Source organism: Colobus angolensis, unplaced genomic scaffold (genome assembly GCF_000951035.1).
Source record: "Colobus angolensis palliatus isolate OR3802 unplaced genomic scaffold, Cang.pa_1.0 Scaffold51, whole genome shotgun sequence".
In the NCBI taxonomy this organism is placed as follows: Eukaryota; Metazoa; Chordata; class Mammalia; order Primates; family Cercopithecidae; genus Colobus; species Colobus angolensis.
Window position 1 is genome coordinate 10,217,027 of NW_012118599.1, and position 21,067 is coordinate 10,238,093.

Consider the following 21,067-nt stretch of genomic DNA (forward strand, 5'->3'; position numbering starts at 1 on the left):
TAATCACCAAAACTGATGAACATAGATAGTAGGCATGGTGCTGGATGAGAATCTAGAGAGAAATAAATATCAAAATGCTTTCCCCCCATTCTGGTACCTCCTTATCATTATTTTGACCTAGCAGTTTTAATTTGCAGTACTAGATGGAAATACTACGTTATCTTTGAAATTTGAGCTTCTCTACCTCCGGAGAGAAACTCATGTATTTAAGAAATGTTGTCGTTGGTTTGGGCTTGTGGCCTTTCCACATGAGATGGACCACAGCATGCTCCTTTTAATAAAACAAAAGGAAAATAACAGCAGCAGCAGCAACAAAGCCTAGAGTTCACTTCTGAGGTCAGATACTGAGTAGAGTGTTAAGGGCATGGCTTTCTTTAGGCCTAACTGTCAGGTTAGTGGAGGGTTTGCAGGAATGTGAAGCACAGAGAGAAACAAAGCTGGAATCCATTTCCAATCTGGTCTTAGGATATACTACAATTGGGCTGGTGACAGGATAGCTTCCTATCTAGTCTGAACATTGAATAGTAATATTTTCATGCATATTAAACTCTAAGATAGGTTCATATTCATTATCCCATTGTATTACTCTGCTACACTGTAGGTGGTAAAGTCATGTGGAAGGAGATAGTCAGCTATTATTTCCATTTGACAAGTTAGTAAGCTAAGATCAAGAGCTTAAATGATTTCTTACTAAAATTACCCAGCTAGCTGGATGGGCAATCCAAGCTTGCAGCTGGGATGCTTGGCTTCTAGACCTGTTTTCTATCCATTAAAGCAGTGGTTCTCAAGGTGTCTGTGAGGTGGGGGTTGTGGGGGAGTCAGTAGCAGTAGCAGCATGGCCCAGGAACTTATTAGATTCTGGCATATTCTTATATCTTGTTAGATCCTGGCACATTTAAGAATGCGCATTCTTAGATCCCACCCTAGATCTACTGACCCAGAAACTCTGGGGATGGGGCCCTGTAATCTGTTTTACTCAGCCCTCCCTGGGATATGGATGTACCTCAAGTTTGAGAGTTATTGCCCTCAGGGGTGCTGTTTTCACTTGCTACAAACTGTTCTTATACCTTTGCATTAAAGAAACTCTTGTTAATCTCTCATTTTGTTTCCAGTGCATTTTAACTCTACAAAATTGTCATAAAATCTCTACTTACAAAGCCTGATAACTTAAAGGACCACTCAGAACCCTTAAAAGCTTTTCTTTTATTAAACTTTCAGAGTTGACTCTTTGCTGATTGGGTATAGAAACTTTAGCTTTTTTTTTTTCCTATCTATCTATCTTGGAACTTGATCTATCTTGGAACTTCCTTGCCCCAGCCAGATTTTATCTCCTTAGGAACTATGGAAAGAAAACATATCTAAAAATACTTCTTTAAAGTTCCCTGATACCTTCAGTTTGTTAATATGATAATGTTGTACATTAATAGCTATAAAATATACTATTAAACTTAAAAGATCTGGGAAAGAGCTTTTGAACACCCCCACCCTTCAACACACACATGCACACCCACACTTACATACAATACCAGATACAAAGAAGGTGCTAACTCAATATTTATTAAATTTATTAAAGGCCTTCTCTTAGAATTTCAGAGGAAAGCAAATGCTGTGAAGTCTGGCTGCCCAGAAGAACCTTTATTTGAAATCTTTAACAAGATCTTAAAAGAGAATGACACCACTGTGTCTAATGAAAAATGAGCATTTGATTCTAACATTCAACATATGAATTTCATCATATATATTTGATCTGCAATATATTTGATCTGCAATATAAAGGAGAGTTTCTACATCTTAGTTATTCATTCATTTCTTGTTTTATTCATTCAACCATTGTTGAGTGCCCACAACGTGCCGGCCATGCATCTAGGCACTGGGACCAGCATGGTCAATGTGAACAACATGTGCATGCCCTCATGGAGCTTACAGTCTATAGGAAAGACAATCAGTCAAACAAGTGATTTACAACGAAGTGTGATGAGTGTTATCACAGGACACACTAGATACATTAGGAGCACATAGCAAGGTAACAGGATTATGTGGGGCAGAAACATGACAAGGGTCACCTATGGGGCTGGAGGCCTTAGTCCTTGGGGGTCCTATCCAAAGCAAGGCTGATAAAAAAAAGCTGCCCCAAACTGCACTGACCATGGGAAGGTAAGGCCTGCATGGAGGAGGTGCTGCTGTGGTCTGGTCAATGCCAACAGGCAGGTCACTTCCTTGGCCTTTGGGAAAGGATGGCAATGATGGAGAAGGTCAAGAAGATCATGCCAGCCGTGCCTCCGATCACCACGCCCAGGACGCTGCCGTGCACCTGCATGGCCTGACAGCGCTCCCCTGTGTAGAAGAAAGCGGGTCCAGAGATGCACCTGAGGGAAAAGGACATGAAGGGAGTGTGGGAACTACCCAGGCCTCAGGCGTCTCCTAGCAAAACTCATCTCCACAGCAATAAAAACGGCAAATACTCACTGAGCAGGTCCACGTGGTGCCTGGTCTCATTTCAAGTGCTGTATATGAACCAACTAATTTAACCCTGCAACAACCCTTTGAGGTGGAAGCTATTACTTGGCCATTCTCATCATCTTCATCTTACAGGAAGGTTAAATAATTTGCTCAAGGTCACATTGTTAGTAAGCATTTCACACTTGAAATTTAATCCCAAGAGGTATGCCTCTGGATCCAGGATTCTCAGCCACCAAGGATTCAGGAGGAAGGTCTGAGATGCTAAAGGAATACATTGCCTGACACTGGCTGAGAATATAAGCTACAAAGGAAATTCCCCAGATACAGTCTGACTTAGAGCATCAGTGGTAGCTTGGAAACTTCTAAATAATATCAAATAAAATGTTACTGCAAGGTTAGTGTACTGTCACTATCTCATGAGGTTGCCCTGAGGGTCACATGAGATAATGAGGACACTGTACTTATCAAGGTATTTGACACAGAGTAAGCACACAATGGCCAGCCCTTAGTTTTGTTTCTTAATGATCTTCAAAAGTGTCAAGGTAATGAAAGACAAGAAAGAACTGAGGAATTGTCCCAGATTGGAGGGGATTGGGAGACAGGAGACATAAAAGTTAAATATAACGTGAGATCCGTAATTGGATCCTGAAACAGAGAAAGAACATTAGTGGGAAAGTTGGGAAGAGCTGAATAAGGCCTGAAATTTATTTACTAGCATTGTACCAATGTTCACTTGTTGGCTATGCTAATTGTACTACCGTTTGTGTAATATGCTAACATTAGGGAAAGCTGGGTGAATGGTATAGAGAAAGCCTCTGTAGTATGTTTGCATTGTATCTGTAAGTCTAAAATTATTTCAAAATAAAAGCTACAAAAAGAAAAAAATATGGAAACTAAAAAGAACTCAGAAGAAATGTAAATTTTTGAGGCAGGCAGAATAGTTCCTACATCTGCTACTGTTCAAATGGAACTGCTACTTCTGTCATCACATACCTCCTTTTGTAAAACAGTTTTTAGGGTTTCATGCAAGCAAACATTATACAAATAACTATTAAATATAGCAAACTGTGCTGCCAGACAGACCTAGATGCAAGTCCCAGCTTCAGCATTTTCCATCTGGGTACATTTTAAATAAATTACTTAACCTTTCTAAGCTTCAACTTCTTGATACACTAAATGGGGATAAGAAGAGCCCTTATATCAGAGGTGGCAGTGAGAATGAATTTAGATCATGTGTGGAAGATGCTCAGGAGAACACATGATGCAGAACAAGAGGTCAGAAATATCAGGTGTTCTTACTACTATTATTGAAAATATAACTGTAATAATAGCACTGTGTAAACAGACTATAGAACTAATAATCATTAGGAACTAATAATAACATCCATAGTCAGCAAAGATTTAAGCTTCGTCTTGAGACCCACTGTCATGGAGTAGAAAGTCCCTAGGCTAGAAGCCATCTTGGATGTTGTTAGAGTTAGAAATTCCAACAACATCCAAGATGCTGTTGACAATACCCCAGAGGAGAAAAAGGGGTGGAAGTCAAGAGACAAGGAAATCTGGGACACTTCTGTCCTGGCAGCATAAGCCCATGAATCCAGGGCACACCTTTGTAGAGTCAAGGAAAACCGCATCCAGTTGATCATCTGAGGTAGTCTTCTCCCTACTCTGCAAACAGCACCCTTTACCAGGGGTAAGCATGCACGCAGCCCAGGTCTGCTGGCCTGCCTGTCTCCCCAGTCACAGAGCCTACCTGCAGCTCGCCATCCCCTTCACGTTCACACAGATGCCATCATTTTGGCAAGGGTTTGGGTCACATGGGTCTCTGAAGTACTGTGGCCAGTTATGGTCCTCCAGGGGGCCTGTGTTCTCCACTGACCGCTTCTGTCGGCTGGGCTGCCCCTGGCTCAGGCTGACAGGTAGCGCTTCCTCTAACATGGCCTTTCCCGAACCTTCTTCGGAGACCTGCTGCTCCTGGCCTTGGAAAATGAGGCCTTGGGGGCTCAGTCTTTTGCCTTTAGTAGGAACTTCAGTCTGGCTGAGGTGGGTGATATCTTCAGGAAATAGAGGGTCATGAGGAAGATCCAGGATTAGTAACTGACTACAATTAACTCCCACTTCTGGTGAAAGTTCCCCAGCCTGCTTCTATCTCCCATCACCCTTAGTGACATGAAAAAGTGGCTTTGAATCCAGCTGATTCCCACAGTATTAGCTATTTTTATTTTAAAGTAATCCAGTCACATTTTTATTTATTGAATTTGCAAAATGAAGCATAAAGTTAGCATGGATAGACTGATGGAAACTAAATTAAAATCAGTGAACTGTTACCTCTGATAAAATTATCAGAAAGATGACACTAATATTTCAGTTTCTTTCAAGGACAGTTAAAATAAAGATGTGAGTCCTTGACCAATTGAATAAAATGTGGTTCTCCTACAACACATTTTTCTTAATCTCATCCCCACCCTCCATGTGTGCTTTAAAATCAGGATAAAATTAGTAAAGTGCCAAGAGCATAGGATGATTTACTCAGGAAGACCAGCAAAAGTACCTTCAAAGTCCACAAACATGATGAGATCATCATTTTTCAGGAAACTCCTCCTTTTCAGCATTTGGTGGGAGATGAAACCACTCCAGCCAAAGTCGATGCTTCTAAAACAATCACAGTCTGTATGATAGGTTCCTACCCTGGACGGCCTGTCCCAGATGACAGTGTCATTTATCACTGCAAAGTTGTAGGTAACATAAAATCACATTACCTCTTTAGACTTCACTTTCCAGTTTGTCTTTGATAAGGATACAGGGCTTTGTAAATCAGAAAAAAAAAAAAAAAAAAAAAAAAAACCAACGTGTTGGAAAAAAAATTAGGCTATTTACTCTTTCCAGGAGAACTGAAATTCAGAATTGAAAGATGGGAGAGGCAGAGAATCACAGCTCTGAGTGATCTGTTGTCTGCTACTGAGTGACTTTCTTAATGAAAAGAGAGGGACAGCTACGATTTCTTTCTTCTAAGGCTTAGGTCTTCTCTTTTGAAAAAAAAAAAATAATGCTGGGCACAGTGGCTTATGCCTGTAATCCCAGCACTTTGGGAGGCCGAGGCGGGTGCATTGCCTGAGCTCAGGAGTTCAAGACCAGCCTGGGCAACACGGTAAAACCCCGTCTCTACTCGGGAGTCTGAAACAGGAGAATTGCTTGAAGCTGGTAGGTGGAGGTTGCAGTGAGCTGAGATTGTGCCACTACACCCCAGTCTGGGTGACAGAGCAAGACTCCATCTCAAAAAAAAAAAAAAAAGTTCGCCCATTTCTTTACTGATGTAAGTTTATTTCATGAACATAGTAACATTGAGTACTATTTTAGGAGTAAGTACATTAGCTCTGCACAGAGCCTAGCAAGTTCTGAGTATTTGATAAATGATTAGCAGTATCTGTTTCCTCAATCACAATGAGCTCAATGAGGCAGGGACCACCTGATTCACTTGTATTCTAAGTACCTAGCACAGAGTTTGGCACATGGTAAGCCCTCAACAGATGTTTGATGAGTGAATTTAGGAAAGGGAAGGGGTATATCATGGCACTGAAAATCTTAACTTGGAATTCCAATACAACTATGTTATTGGTATTCCCAAGGAGACAACGTGAGGGGAACGTTACTCTTTCTTGAACAACAGAATCACATCTGTGGGCCTTTCTGGGTAGAGGAGTAGTTCTTATTTATGCTGACACCACCCACCTGGAGATGTATGCAACTTGGAGGTAGTGAACACCATGCTTGAGGACATCCTCTTCCTGACATCGGGCTCCTGGTCGAGGATGGTAATTATCACCTGTCTGTTTTCTACTGGCCACTCCAGGATAGCATCGTTCTCCCCACTGCACATGTGGAAAGCAAGTCTCAGGTAGCCAGAGTTTTCTCTGCCATGGGGGTATAAAGTTAACCCAAAACCATATCCCTCTGAATTGTAGAATCGAGGGCTCTGAAGCTTGTCCCCTTTGCTGGTGTTCTCCAAGACTTGGGAGAAATTCTGGACTGTCCAGACCCCTGTGGGGCAGGGGGTTTCTGTTAGAGTGATGTCATCCAGGTAAATTCCCCCAGTTGAGTTCTGAGGGTCACCTTTTGTGCCCTGGAAAAGGTAGCGAAACTTCTGTTCCTCTTTGAGCACTACATGGGCAATTTTCCAGTTATGGTCATCATCTCCTGAGGACGGAGAACAAGGCTGGTGAGAATTGTGGCCAACACTTAATGAGTACTTATTGTGAGTTTGGCACAGTGCCATGTGCTTTCCATAAATGATCTCATCAAATCCTCACAACAGCCCTATAAAATAGGTACTATTATAACTGATTAAGTAACTTTTCCAAAGTTACATATCTACTAAGGAAAAATGGTTTCTTAAAATACTATGATTTATTTTAAAATTCACATTCAAGTCTTAACCATGAATTTGTTTTCCACTATCAGTATAAGAATCCAGGTCCTGGATTTGCTCCTGAGTGGGCTGGTTTCAAGTGTAACCCCTGTTAGCAATGAAAGCCCCAGTGTTAGGCTGAATCATATAAAATAGCCATTTTGTAAGCCAAAAATCAGAAAATAGTAACTCCATATGGTCTGACCTGTCACTTGTTGCCAGAGAGCTATAAGGAATGCTGAAGAGCAGATAATACCTTGTAGGACTAACTGGGTCTTCCCTAGTTGAAACTGACTCCCTCTCCAACATCTAGACTTTTTTCTCTTCCTTATATTATCTGAAAGTCCACCATGTAGGGGAGCGAAGTAATCCAAAGAGAGTACTCTTGTCTAGAAATTCACATTCTAATAAAGATTAGGTCTACTTGCTTTTTCTCTGAGCAAGAACTAGAATTTTGAATTAAGAGCTGAGGAAAGATGGTGAGAAGGCTGTTCTAGAACATGGGATCCTCCGTCGAACAGCATACAAAGCCAGACAGGAGCTTGGGGATACTGGAGAGAGGAAACTGCAAAAGCAGAGCAACTCAATTCCCCAAAGAGATGCACCTACATTGGTATTTTTGCACAGGATATTCCCTAGAGTTGGGCTTGAAGAGGAGAGGAAAAATGCTTCCAAGTGGGAGTCATGTTGGCCAGACTGAGTTCCTACAGGTGAGTGTCTTTTTTCCTTCTTCTGTGTCTTTTAACCAGAAATCTACTTACAGAACTATATTTTTCCTGAAATGGAGAAGACCTTTAATCTCCCTTTGTTTTCAGGCCATTCTCTTTAAGGACAACTTCAAGGGACAGGTCTAACAATGTTCTGTTTCCTAGGGTGGAGCTGATTATGGTCTGTGTGGTTAGGTTACATAGGAACATAGGAGAGAGCTAGAGAAAGCACACGACCACCTCTGTAACGTACAAATCTAGGTAGCTGCCATCTCCTGGGCAGAGCACTGCAGTCTACTGGAAGACACACGGACTTGAAGGGCAATAGGTGCCAGAAAGTCTAGGAATAGGAACAGAGATATAGGATTTGAACTATTTATCCAGCAGGTAATAGAATCACGGGAATTCTGTCAAGAGAATAGGATTCCGTTCTTGCCGATGAGTACCTGCTTTGCTTTTCTTAATATAGGATGTCAAAATGAGGTTGAGATGGGGGAATTTGGTACTGGGAAGGAGACCCAAGAGACTATACTATATAGGCAGAGATTCATCTGTGAAATTATTAAGAAGGTTTCATTTATATGCTTCCACAGGGCTGCCCTAAATCAGTCAGGCAATAATGCTACTAAGATTGAGACAAATTTAATCCCTGTTAGTTCAGAATTGCCATCTATAAGGAAGTCCTAGCCACAGTAAAAATGTGTGTGTGTGCGTGTGTGTGTACATACACATAGTTGCATGCAAACATTTTTCATGTAAGTTTGTATATAAGCATTACGTATGTAACATATTACATACAGATATGCATATGGACATATTTTGTGTGTAAGTGTTTTGGTCAAAATACACATTTTGCAAAACTTAAAAGCTATTCAAATTGGTTGCAACCGTCTTAAGTTGAATATCACATAAACAACACTAAGTGATATTCAATTAACCTGTTTGAAAAATTTCATTGACAAACCAGTATTGGAGCAGACTACTTTAAAAACCCATTCATACAGTGTTCCCAGGGAACTTACGCAGACATACTCTGAATTCAATGAAACACAAAGCACAGGAGTGTAAGAAAATAATTAACCATGGGATGTTTGCTTGGTTGGTTTTATGCTTAGAAGTAACACTTTTAGCTTTAGATGAAAGTGAGTGATAACAGCTCCCATCAATACTATTGAAACTCCAACTCATTTTCTCATTAAATATTTACAATCCTTGGTAACATAACACATCCTCAACTTCTAAAGGGTATCTAGCTGTCATCTTTTCATCATGTAAACTATGATAAATTTCAAACAAGAAAAGTGAGCCCCTCAAAACTGTGATTTGTAGAGTTCCCAGGCAGCCCACACAGTGGCTTGGATATAGGCGATTTGGGCACCTGTTCTTACAAGTGACCTCTAAGGAAGGTCCTCCTTCAAGAGCAGCAGACATATAAAAAATAATTCCTTTCTCTGGACTCATTTCAATGGATAAATTAAATGCTAAGGTAGGCAGTTGGATGCTAGGATAATCTGACCATAAATCAAGATCCAGGGTTATAAACAAAGTATTTGCTTTCTTTTCTTGTGGTGGTGGTTCATTCATAACTAGGAAAAGGGAGACAAGCTTTCTTACTTTTCAACAAAAAATTTCTCTATCTGTAATCATTTACATGTTGACCTTCTTATGTAAATATACAAAGTGACACTTAGGAACATGTAAGTGATTATAGGAAGTTAACGTATACAAATGACTTATTTGCCACCAACTTCACAAGTAGGCTTCAAGTTACATCAGCATATTAAATAATGGTATCATTTGTTTTTCTGAAACAGATGAAAAAACTATGGTCTACTTTTTTTCTTTTTCTTTTTCTTTTTTTTTAGATGGAGTCTTGTTCCGTTGCCACGCTGGAGTGCAGTGATGCAATCTTGGCTCACTGCAACCTCCACCTCCCAGGTTCCAGCAATTCTCCTGCCTCAGCTTCCCAAGTAGTTGGGACTACACGCGTGTGCATCACCATGCCTAGCTAATTTTTGCATTTTTAGTAGAGACGGGGTTTCACCATATTGGCCAGGATGATCTCAATCTCCTGACCTTGTGATCCGCCCACCTTGGCCTCCTGAAGTACTGGGATTCCAGGCATGAGCTGGTCAACTATTTAACTACTCTCTTCAGCAGCATCAATTCCCACAGGTCTTTTACCTTCTTATCTCCATTCCTGAACCATCCATTTTTTCAGTCTTGGCCTTTGCTGTCTCGAAATTTCTAGTGAAAACTGGATTTGTATATTCTGACTGGCTTCTTACAAAAGTATATTTCATCCCTACCTAAGCCCAAGATACTGCTTCTAATTTCTCAGTGGTTAAAACATTCATAGAGTAATTAAAACATGCCATACATTATGTTAAGCTCTGAGAAGAGGAGGAAGTGGGTGGAGGAAAAGGAAGAGGCAAGGGAGAAGAAGGAGGAGTAGGAAGAAAGAGGGAAGGAGGAGAAGAAGCAGGATCCCAGATTTGTAGATCCAGAAGATGGGTCCCAATCCATCCCTTGTGTGGATGCCTCTAAGTACCTTGAAAAGTCTGCACCTTTACCAGCTTGCGAACATTGCCTGTGCTGTCATCCCTCCTGACCCAGACAATGAGTCTGTCTGAAGGACTTCCGGTCATTTTATAGAAAAATTGCAGGCACTGTTGCTTCCTCTTTGGGTAAAGAATCCGAGACTCCAGTAGGGCTGCCTCTTCCGCGGACCCTGAGCTGGTGCTGAGCTGCATGAAGTAGCCGGCACCTATGGAAAGAGCACCCAGACATCACACGTCTGGCTTCCCACACCCCAGGGTTCTGTCCACCCAAACAAAGTGAAATAGTGAACCATGGCCATTGTCCAGGCAACAAAAGCCAGAACTCTTCAGAGGAAAATAAAAAGAAGGACATTCGTCAACAAATATTATCTGTCTCAATGGACTTAGTCACTGGCTAAAGCTTGCTCTCCACTGTTGCGTTTGATTGCCTTTGTTCCAAGATTGTGAAATGTATACCTCTGACTTAAAGAAACACAGGCTTCAAGCAATGTTTGAAGGAATTTGGTGTCTGTGAGATGAATTCTATTTTTCTCATTGATTTCGTCGTTTAAATTAGAGATTCATTCCAAGGGAAAGAGTTGGGTTGGTCTCGTCATTGTATAAGACACTGTGGAATTCAAAGGTTTAGGATTTGGTTTTAAACATTGACAATGATAAGGGTTCAGTTTCCCCTGTTCCTAGCCTAATAACTAGGTGGCAAAAATAATCAGTGGCAAAAAATAATCTTTACTGTATTATAAGAAGGGCTATTCCGGACACATTAGAGACTAAATGGAAATTTCTCCTGAATGTAAAGGAAGGCATTGGAAGGACACTGAAGAGGGTGAAAAGTGTCTACATTAGTGCCAGAGATGGGGTTTACCTGACTCAGATACCTCAAAACTCATTCCCCTAAAAACAATCAAGCAGCTAAACAAATGTACCGTTTGGTAAACCACACACTTGTCAAAGTCAAGCACAATGAAAAATTCTTGCATGTGAAGAAGTCCTTTATCCTGTGTTCCAACACTCAACTCCATATCAAAATGCTTCAATCAAAACATTTCTCAAGATAAAAATAAAGTAAGTGTACAGTATAGTGCTGGGTACTCCAGTGTTGCTCCGTGATGCTCCCAGCTTCATCCTGCCTCACACTGAGGCACTTGCCTTTCATATCAGCAGCAAGCAATGATGGTTTAAATAAGCCTCCCACCAAGCTTAAAATATCACAATGACTTTAATATTAAAGCAGGGCAAATTATATTCCCTTGTAGCTTCTTCTCAATATTTGAACTTGCCTGAGACCTCTGAATTATAATTATATATTGAATGCCTGGGTTAGAAAAAAAAAAAAAAAAAAGAGTGCACAAGGTTAAAAAAGTTTCTAGGTAATTCTTACTGATGAATTCTTTTATGAAGCATTCATTGAGAGTCAAATAATTCAAGTCCAGAACTCAGGAGGCCTGAATTATCCCCAGCTCTGCCAATACCTAGGTGTTTATTTATTTCCGTGGGTTTTGAATGGGAGGGATCCTCCCAAGGGATCCTTCGAGCTCTTCATGTCTATGCATCCACCTGTAACTATGCAAGAGTTCTCTAGCAGAGGGACATGTTTCATTAAATACCTCCTCTGAAAGAAGCATAATAGCTGCTCAAGTTAACCTGATACAGCTTTTCCAGATCTTTCTTCTGGGCTGTGGTCCTTTTGTCTTACTAGAACATTCTTTCAGCAGATTCCTTTCATAGTAAAGATTACCTTTGTGTTTAGCTGGCAATTGTACATTAGCCTAGCAGCAAGCCTACAGAATAGGTTGGATTAGAGGCTAAAACGGAAATTTAGAGAGCACTTCAGGCTTGGATCAACCTTTGGACACTTGGAATGATATGTTTGATAATCTGATCTGTGACAGAAACTTTTACCCTCTTCCAAAGGTGGAGGAAGTGTCAGTGGCTTATCACCTCTGACATTCCCTGTGGTGGCCTGGTATCTGGGTGACAGGCTGTGTCCCTTCTGGGAAGGGAGTCTCACCAACTGTCAGACAGTTGTAGACTAAGTAACTTCACAATAGTCTAGTCTTTAAAAAGCTATAATAATCTATAACCTCATCTGCTTCCAATTATGGTTAAGATGAATTCAATGGCAGGCACAGAACACTAGAAGGCTAAAACAGAAAAACAAAATAAATGGAACCTCTGGAGAGAAAGGGAAGATGGAAAAATGGGAAGTGAAGCTGCTGGTCTGCAGGTAGGGGCTTTGTATGCATTATCTTCTTCCATTGTCACTGTGAAGTAGACATCAATATCTTGATGTTTACAGAGGCTTGCAAAAGCCAAGACTTTTAGAAAAAACACACACATGACAACAACTTCCTGTGGTCACAATTAGTAAGTGGTGAAGCCATATTTCAATTAGTAAGTGGTGAAGTCACTTAGTCCATAACTGTCTGTCTTTTTCACTACACAAACCATATATAGGAAGTATCTGAAGCTGTGCTATCCAATACAGTGGCAACCAAACCTCTGTGGCTACTGAGTGCTTGAATTGTGGCCAGTGCAAACTGAGATGCACTGCAGGAGTAAAATATGTGTCAAATTTAAAATACTTAGCCTGAAAAAAGTGAAGCATCTCATAACAACTTTTATATTGATTACATGTTGAAATGCTACTATTTTATATTGATTACATGTTGAAATGCTACATGATTACATGTTGAAATGCTACTGAGTTACAAAATACATTATTAAAATTAATTTCACCTGTTTTCTTTTACTTTTTCACGTAGGTATTAAAAGTCCGATGTGTTATCCATTGTGCCACAGAGCCAGATTCATGTGGATATTAGACAATTCTACATTACATATGTGGCTCACATTATATTTCTTTAGGAGGGTGTGGCTCTACAGACATTGCCTTTATTTATGAGGTTTTATCTTATCAATTATATACCAATATCAGTTTTGCTTAAATGCATCTTTCTTTTGTGTGCCCAGAGACTGGATGCTTTTTATTGAGTTAATAATTAAGATATGAGAAATTTTTTTGTCCTTGTTCAGATTTTCAAGTTTGATAACTAACATTCTGACTGAGGCAAAACATGGTGATTAGCATAACCTAATCGAACCTGGTGAACCACATCAATGTGTTTGCTTTTCACTTTTACTGACCTGTGCATTGTCCCAGCAAAGTGTGATCCACTTCTCCAGCCTGAGCACTGTCCTGATGGACCCAGTCAGTGTCATCTGTGGTGCCCTGAATCATCCCACAGATGTTTGCCTTCTCAAAGTTACAGTGGTCCAAAAGAGTGTGAGTTGTGGCTGCAAATGATATTTTTATCATCTGGTTAAAAATGAAAGATAGTCATTCCAAATAGCTAATGTCTTAAGCCACTAAAACATCATCGTTCAGATACAACAGGATCACAAGCTTGTTTTCTTGACTGTTTCTCAAACGCAAATCTTACTGTCATCAGATCTTAGTACTTGCTAATATAGACACAGCCCTACCTACCTCACAGAGTCAAGATTAAAAAATATATATATATAATCATTCTCTGCTATGCAAATACCAACCATTAACTCCTTTAGATCAAGAACAAGGTATCTATAATACTTGGCTTTGTACTTAGTAGGTCTTCTGTACATACTTACTGAACAGAATCAAACATTTTATCTCTGAAGGCTAGTGGGATCATCTTTAGAAAATACCCTGCCCCAGAGGATTAGATTACTCTAGGAATAACTAATGTACATAAAGAATTTTGCAGGATACAAAATGCTTTCAAGTCTATCACGTATCTTGAGCTTTACATAATAATGCATCCTCCAAAAGAAGCAAAAGAAGCTAGACAATAACAGCTCCTCACATTTGTCCAGTACTTTGACTTTACAAAACACAACTACATAACTGGTTTTTATAACCATCCTGTAAGGTTGGTGTTATAGTTTTATTTGGTTGTTTTTTGTTTTTAACTACTCAACTCTGCCATTGTAGCACAAAAACAGCCATAGACAATACTTAAACAAATGGGTCTAGAAGTAGACCAACAAAAGTCATGCAGTTTGTTCTTATTCTTTTAGCTAGAACATTAAAGAAGAGTAAAGGAAAATGTAAAGGAAATCTCTAAGGCTGAGGGAATCTCTGCTGAGGCTACTTTACCAAGTTCTCAGAAACGGAGGTACTCACTACAATTGTACATTCGGTTCAGCCTCTCTAAATCAATGGCACTGAAATCCAAGCGCTGTCCAATAATGGAGTTAAACTCGGGGATCTTGGCTGTGATGGTGGGAACACTTGCATTCTTGTTAAATGAGAAAGGCTGGTAGTGCATCAAAGACTCATAATCATAGGGTGTGTTGAGGTCTGTGATGAGGCTATCATCATAGGTGTCAAAGTTGTGCTGGTAACCTGTTAGGGAGAGAATCCACAGGTCCTGCTCTGTCATGGTATTTTCCCCGTGCTGCTCTTTGACTACAGACCCAGAGACCCTCCAAAAAAGGGAAATAGTTATATTTAAATATATTTAAATTATTATTATTATATTGATTATATATACTCTATAAATAATACATAGATATATAATATATAAATAAATCTAATAAAATAGATTTATTATATTTAAATATATATTTAAATAAATCTAAATATAAATTAAATATATATTATATTTTATAAGCAATATAATGTAAAATTACTATGCATCATTGATTATTAGTTAATATATTAATATACAATAATGTGTACAATATTGTAATAGCTATAAAATACATATTATAAAAGACAGATAAATATTAGAAATTACTAAGTATATGTACATGTTTACAGCCATGGTACATTATAAATATATATAATTGTGTGTGTATCTGTGTGTGTGTGTATGTGTGGGTAAGACTTTCAGAAAGAAAAGGTAAAATAGCAAAGCTGAGGAAGTCATTCCAAAGGACAGGAAAAACAATTTTTGAATTCAGGAAAATGTTCACAATTGATTAGGTTCAAGACACATCGTTCTAACAGCCAAGTACTTCACTGAGTCTGCCCAGAGCTGTACCTGGCCTACTCTTCATGGGTTAGGAGAAGGAAATCTGAGGGGCAGAGGGAAAGGTAAGCAGCTGAAAGCAAGACAGGGGATCCTGTCAATCAAGGCTCACATCCTTCTGTTCCAGCAATAGCCTCATGGAGAACAAAAATAAAATAGGAAGAAGAAAACTTATTTTCCTGTCAAAAGAGGAAAGGTAGATATTTTTCTGAGATTAGTGAAAGTGAGATAAGATGTGCTGCCATGTAAAAAACTGAACAAAATAACTGATCAGAGGGTCTTTCAACTGACTAATAACCATCGGGAATTTACTGTTTGGGCTGCATTAATGGAAAGTTTTGCAGATTTTTGATTTTCTTCTTGTGGAGTGATAGGAAAACTGACTGCAAATGCGGCTAACTCTTCCAGTCATAACTTTCCATCCTCATATTCTTCTCTAGCTCTGTGTCCAGTCACTTTTTGTTTGTTTGTTTGCTTGTTTAGTTTTGAGACGGAGGTTTTGCTGTTTCCCAGGCTGGTGTGCAATGGCAAGATCTCAGCTCACTGCAACCTCCGCCTCCTGGGTTCAAACAATTCTCCTGCCTCAGCCTCTTGAGTAGCTGGGATTACAGGCGCGCTGCACCACGCCTGGCTAATTTTTGAATCTTTAGTAGAGATGAGGTTTCACTATGTTGGCCAAGCTGGTCTCGAACTCGTGACCTCAGGTGATCCGCCTGCATTGGTCTCTCAAAGTGCTGGGATTATAGGCATGAACCACAGTGCCTGGCGTCATCCAGTTACTTTGAACAATTAGAGAGAAGAAAACGTAACTGCCTCTTACAGAGTTACATGCAGGACTGCAGAAGTGTGGTGTGGCCAGGCGGTGCTCCAGCAGGTGCCTGAGGGAGTCTCTGAATGCTTTCGGAAAATCTAAGGAGCAAGACCACGTTTGGGCAATATCTTGCTTTAACTGTAAAATCTGAATACTGATGTTTCATTCTCCCAACTCATGGGGATTGTATTGGGAATTACTTGAGAGAGATCAAAGCATTTTTGAAGGTGGGACAGGTCTAAAAGAAACAATGGCTCTAACAGGGAAGTGGAAAGTTAATCCCTCCACAGTACTTGGTCCTAGGATGTCATTTGAGGTAATGGAATTGTAAAGAGCATCAAGAGTCTAGAATCTTTTGGTAACTCTTGGTGGTTCCTGAAGCAAAGCACTTTCAACTCACTGGATGTGCTTTACTTAATTTTCCATAAATCATCTGATTAGAGGCAGGGCACAGTGGCTCACAGCTGTAATCACAGCACTTTGGGAAGCTGAGGCGGGTGGATCACTTGAGGCCAGGAGTTCGAAACCAGCCTGGCCCACATGGTGAAACCCTGTCTCTACTAAAAAATACAAAAATTAGCTGGGCATGGTGGCAGATGCTGGTAATCCCAGCTATTCAGGAGGCTGAGACACGAGAATCGCTTGAACCCGGGAGGTGGAGGTTGCAGTGAGCCAAGATTGCACCACCGCACTCCAGCCTGGATGACAGAGCAAGGCTCTGTCTCAAAACAAAAACAAAAATCCCATCAGGTTAGATTATTTTAATCTGTATTACTCATGGATTCTTATGAGAATACTTAACAAACAAATATTTCGAATAATTTTTTAAAATGTATTCAACATGTTTTTGTTGGGCCTAGTATCCACTGATGACTGTGCTAGGCGGCTAGTGGCCCCCAGCAGTGAATAGGATAGGGACTCACAGCTGAGAGCTGAAAAGGGGCTATAATCCAGGGCATGTGATCCTGTAAACCAAAGGTCAGTCAGCAAACCTGTTCTAGAGTAGATAGAAAATATGTTCTCTGTTGTAACTACTCAAGTCTGCCATTGTAGCACAAAAATAGCCATAGACAATACTTAAACAAATGGTTATGATCGTGTTTCCATAAAGCTTTATTTACAAAAGCAAGTAGATATGGCCCATGGACTATAGTTTGTCAACCCCTGCTAGACCTCAAAAGTTGAGTTTTTTCCCTAGCATAAGGAAACAAATTTCAAAAACACAATTCCAATTCAAAAAATGGAGATGGACATTGGGAGAGAATTATATTGCCAGTACTGTGTCTTCTTAAGTTAAACAGAAATCTTGTCATTAACCAAAGTTAAATCAATAAAACTCATAAATTACCCTGATAAATAATACTGCCTGTGTTGATGATCTTATTAGATTTGATGTCTCTTTTGAGAACAGTTCTCCCGTGGTTGCAGGCAACTTACATATATGGAATTGTACCTGATGAAAACACAGATAGGAGATGAGCAAATATGTGTTGAGCAACCCGTGCTCAAACCAGAGCTGAGCAAGTCTGCACTTGACCCTGGCAAATGTCCCTCACTCTGATAAAGGGAACCTCATTTGGCCTAAAACCATTTTAAAAGCACTAAGTATTGTCTTCTATAAGACTTGAAAATAGGAATGTTTTCTGCTGTCTTACAAAATTTTTATCAAAGCCAAGTATATGCACAGGAAGATAAGAAATTAGGGCTTACAGGCAAATATAGACAAAGTCTAATAGTAGTAGTCCCCTGAGTAGTGCAATCAGAGATTCAGTCCTTTGACCTATTACTCCATTTCCTTCTTCCTTCTACACACACACAGTTATAACACAATTACTACTGAGAGACAGGTACACGAAGCCTGAGCTATTATTTCATCTCTGGGTGAATATGCTCCAAAACTTTTCTAGATTGGACTGGGAGGCAACGAAGAGTGCTATCTGGCCTCTGGTCCAGTGGGTGGTGGTAAGATGGCTGGAGTAAGTGGGTAGGCTCAAACCCGGTGACCTATTAGACTTATAAGTTACAGTTTTCTTTCTTACTACACCGACCCACATTCATAGAGTTACCAGCGTATAAGAGACTGGGAAGGCACAGGATGAGAAACCTCACAGGTGATTTTGATTAGCCAGCGTTACCTACCCTGATCTCATGTGAAAATCATTGACCATCTTACTCTGAAATGAACTATTACAGTCCTGGGAGAAAACTTTTGAAGATTCATACTTAATTTTAAAGGTTGGTCAGTTCTTCCAAGCCCCTAAAAGTAAAATTATTATAGATGCACTGCAATATATGAATCCACATATAAAACTGGGATCTAAATAAAACAGATACCTACACAAGGCTATGATTTGTTTTATAAAAGCCATGCCTGGAAACAGTTAAGGCATTTTAAATACATTAAAGTTGCAGTAATCTTTTACTGCTGAAAACAATGTTTTTGCATTCTCTACACTAATTCCTACTTAAAAACTAGTTATCTTCAGAAACATAGCATTGACTTCTTTTTTTCTTTTTTTTCCTAGCACATCAGGAAACTGCTCAGTAAATGTTCTAGTGTACTCAAAAGCACTCTACTTCATTGTCTCAAACAATTAAGGAAAGTAAAGGCCAGATACAGTGGCTCATGCCTGTAATGCCAGCAATTTGGGAGGCCAAGGCAGGAGGATCACCTGAGGTCAGGAGTTCGAGACCAGCCTGACCAACATGATGAAACCCCGTCTCTACCTAAAAAATACAGAATTCACCAGGTGTGGTGACACACACCTATAATCCCAGCTGAGGCAGGAGAATCGCTTCAACTCAGGAGGCAGAGGTTGCAGTCAGCCAAGATTGCACCATTGCACTCCAGCCTGGGCAACAAGAGCAAAACTCTGTCTGAAAACAAAACAAAACAACCTAAAGAACAATGAAATTTTTAGAATAATATAACTGAATAATACGTAAGACAAAACTGTTATCTTTTGCATAGTATGAGATGGAGGCAGAAGAAGCAAGGTGCTTAGAAACAAGGAAGAAAAAAACATTAACCTTTGATTAATCAGAACCCAGATAACTAGCCAGAATTAACATAATTGGGGTGTTATTTCAGATAAAAGCATGTATTTTTTGTTTTTGTTTTTAAACATTTTTTATTGATTTGGTAAAGCAACTGAAAAAAATACTTCTCAAGTATGTCCTATAGTCATGGAATAATCAACTAAACCTCAAACAGCCTTCTAGAGGCACAGGAGATTTCACATCCAGAGAAATGACTGTAATATCTGGATTCACTTTCCTCATTAAGACAGGAAAGTAGACAGTTTTAGATAGAGTTTTAATGAAAACACTGATATAAAGCAAAGCTTCTGATTAACTTTCAGTTGACCCCCATGGTGAGTTAACACCAATCCCTGAGACCTTTATCTGCGATGAATTAGGGTCAGATCAGCACAGCCCACATAAAGGGCCAACAATTCATAACCTCTTCATTGTCTTTGTTCCCACTAGAGAGGCTGAAGCTGCTGTCCACACAGATTTGGCCTGGTCATTCCAGGATTAGTCTCAGCCAGTGATAAATGTGATAGCAATCTCCACCCAATCACACCTGAAAGAATTTCGTCCCACCAGATGTTCACATAATCATCCCGGTCCGTTCTTGACTGCTCATGGTAAAATCCCAAAGCATGCAGGATCTCGTGTTCTATGATGGCCTTATAGTCACAGCCTTGGCCAATGGAAAGGTTCTGTCCCACATGTTGGTCACCAACCTCAGACCAGCACCTTTAAAGAGGAGAAGAGGAAACATTTCTTCTAGAGAATTTTTAAGTGGCTGTCATTCACAGTACTGCAAAACACAAATTAGGAGGGAATTAGGCTTGATTTTAAAAAGAAATTACCAACAGCATTCTCATATGCTAATGGTCCAAAGATGGGGGACACTTAAAGAAGGAACATTCCCCAGAAGGAATACTATGCAGGCTTTAAAAGTGAAGATATAATACATTATAAAAGTGGCATATACTCAGAAGCAAATCCATCCTATCATAACAATTCATCAAGGTAGAAAGCAATAAAAATTGGCATTCCTCCTCACCTCCACAAACCCACAGGGCACTCCAAGGAATAACACTATTGCCTTTATCTAAAACATTGTTATCCAAGGGAAAGCTGTTGTTGATTTAATTTTTTTCTTTTCTTTCTTTTTTCTTTTTCTTTTTCTTTAATTTTCTTTTTGAGATGGTGGTCTCACTTTACCACTCAGGTTGCTGTGCCACAATCACAGCTCACAGCAGCCTCAACCTCCTCTACTTGGATGATCCTCCCACCTCAGCCTCCCGAGAGGCTAGGACTTGGAACTACAGGCATGTGCCACCACACCCAGCTAATGTTTTTATTGTTTTGTAGAGACAGGGTTTCACCATGTTGCCCAGGCTGGTCTCAAACTCCTGGGCTCAAATGATTCACCCTCTTTGACCTCCCAAAATGCTAGGATTACAGGTGTGAGCCATTGCACCCAGCCCTTTTATACTTTAATAAATTTTCAAATTTCCTATAATGAATAAGCATATATTTTATGACCATAAAAAGAACCTCATTAAAAAGCAAACTAATAAAATCCATGTCTTTGCAAATAGCAGATCTATAGTGTTATGACATCACAGAGAAGGCTGCCTAACTTATTTCTGAAGGGTATCAGGCAAGGAGGACCCATAACTTCCTTCTGAAATAAATGGGCTCGAGCACCTCTGACAGATTCCCTAAATTCCTTGTGATAGAATGTCTTCCTCTTTCCACACCCCCTCCCAATTATTTTTTCTCTTCTCATAAACACAATTTTTCACCTCTATTAGCAAACCCAAAGCTTTCCACAATATCTCCTATTGGCTTTAAATTGTCAAATGAAGATCTATATTTTAACCAATGCTGAGCAGAAAAGAAAGACTTCCTGATAGTCATAAATGCAACCAATGGATTGCAAGTTTCATGATGACAGTCACAGTGTCTTACCTGCCATTGTTCTCCCCAAGATTACTGACATAGTATACCTTTAAAGGCTAACATTTGATTTTAACTCAAAGATGAGTCTTAGTTATTTCTTTTCTTTTTTTTCTTTTTTTTTTTTTTTTTTT

At 39.7% G+C, this 21,067-nt stretch overlaps 1 protein-coding gene across 1 annotated transcript in view; it reads right to left on the reverse strand.

Moving 5' to 3' along the window:
* Nucleotides 1-1,537: 1,537 nt before the first annotated feature.
* Nucleotides 1,538-21,067, reverse strand: part of MEP1A (meprin A, alpha (PABA peptide hydrolase)) — a 40,646-nt gene continuing 21,116 nt past the window's right edge. The window contains exons 7-14 of the mRNA XM_011960281.1: nt 19,543-19,718; nt 14,296-14,517; nt 13,278-13,427; nt 10,124-10,339; nt 6,190-6,654; nt 5,012-5,185; nt 4,214-4,514; nt 1,538-2,366 (exon numbers count right to left, since the gene is read on the reverse strand). Coding sequence (XP_011815671.1) covers nt 2,210-2,366; nt 4,214-4,514; nt 5,012-5,185; nt 6,190-6,654; nt 10,124-10,339; nt 13,278-13,427; nt 14,296-14,517; nt 19,543-19,718 — 1,861 coding nt within the window. The 3' untranslated portion in view covers nt 1,538-2,209. The remainder of the gene's footprint in view (nt 2,367-4,213; nt 4,515-5,011; nt 5,186-6,189; nt 6,655-10,123; nt 10,340-13,277; nt 13,428-14,295; nt 14,518-19,542; nt 19,719-21,067) is intronic.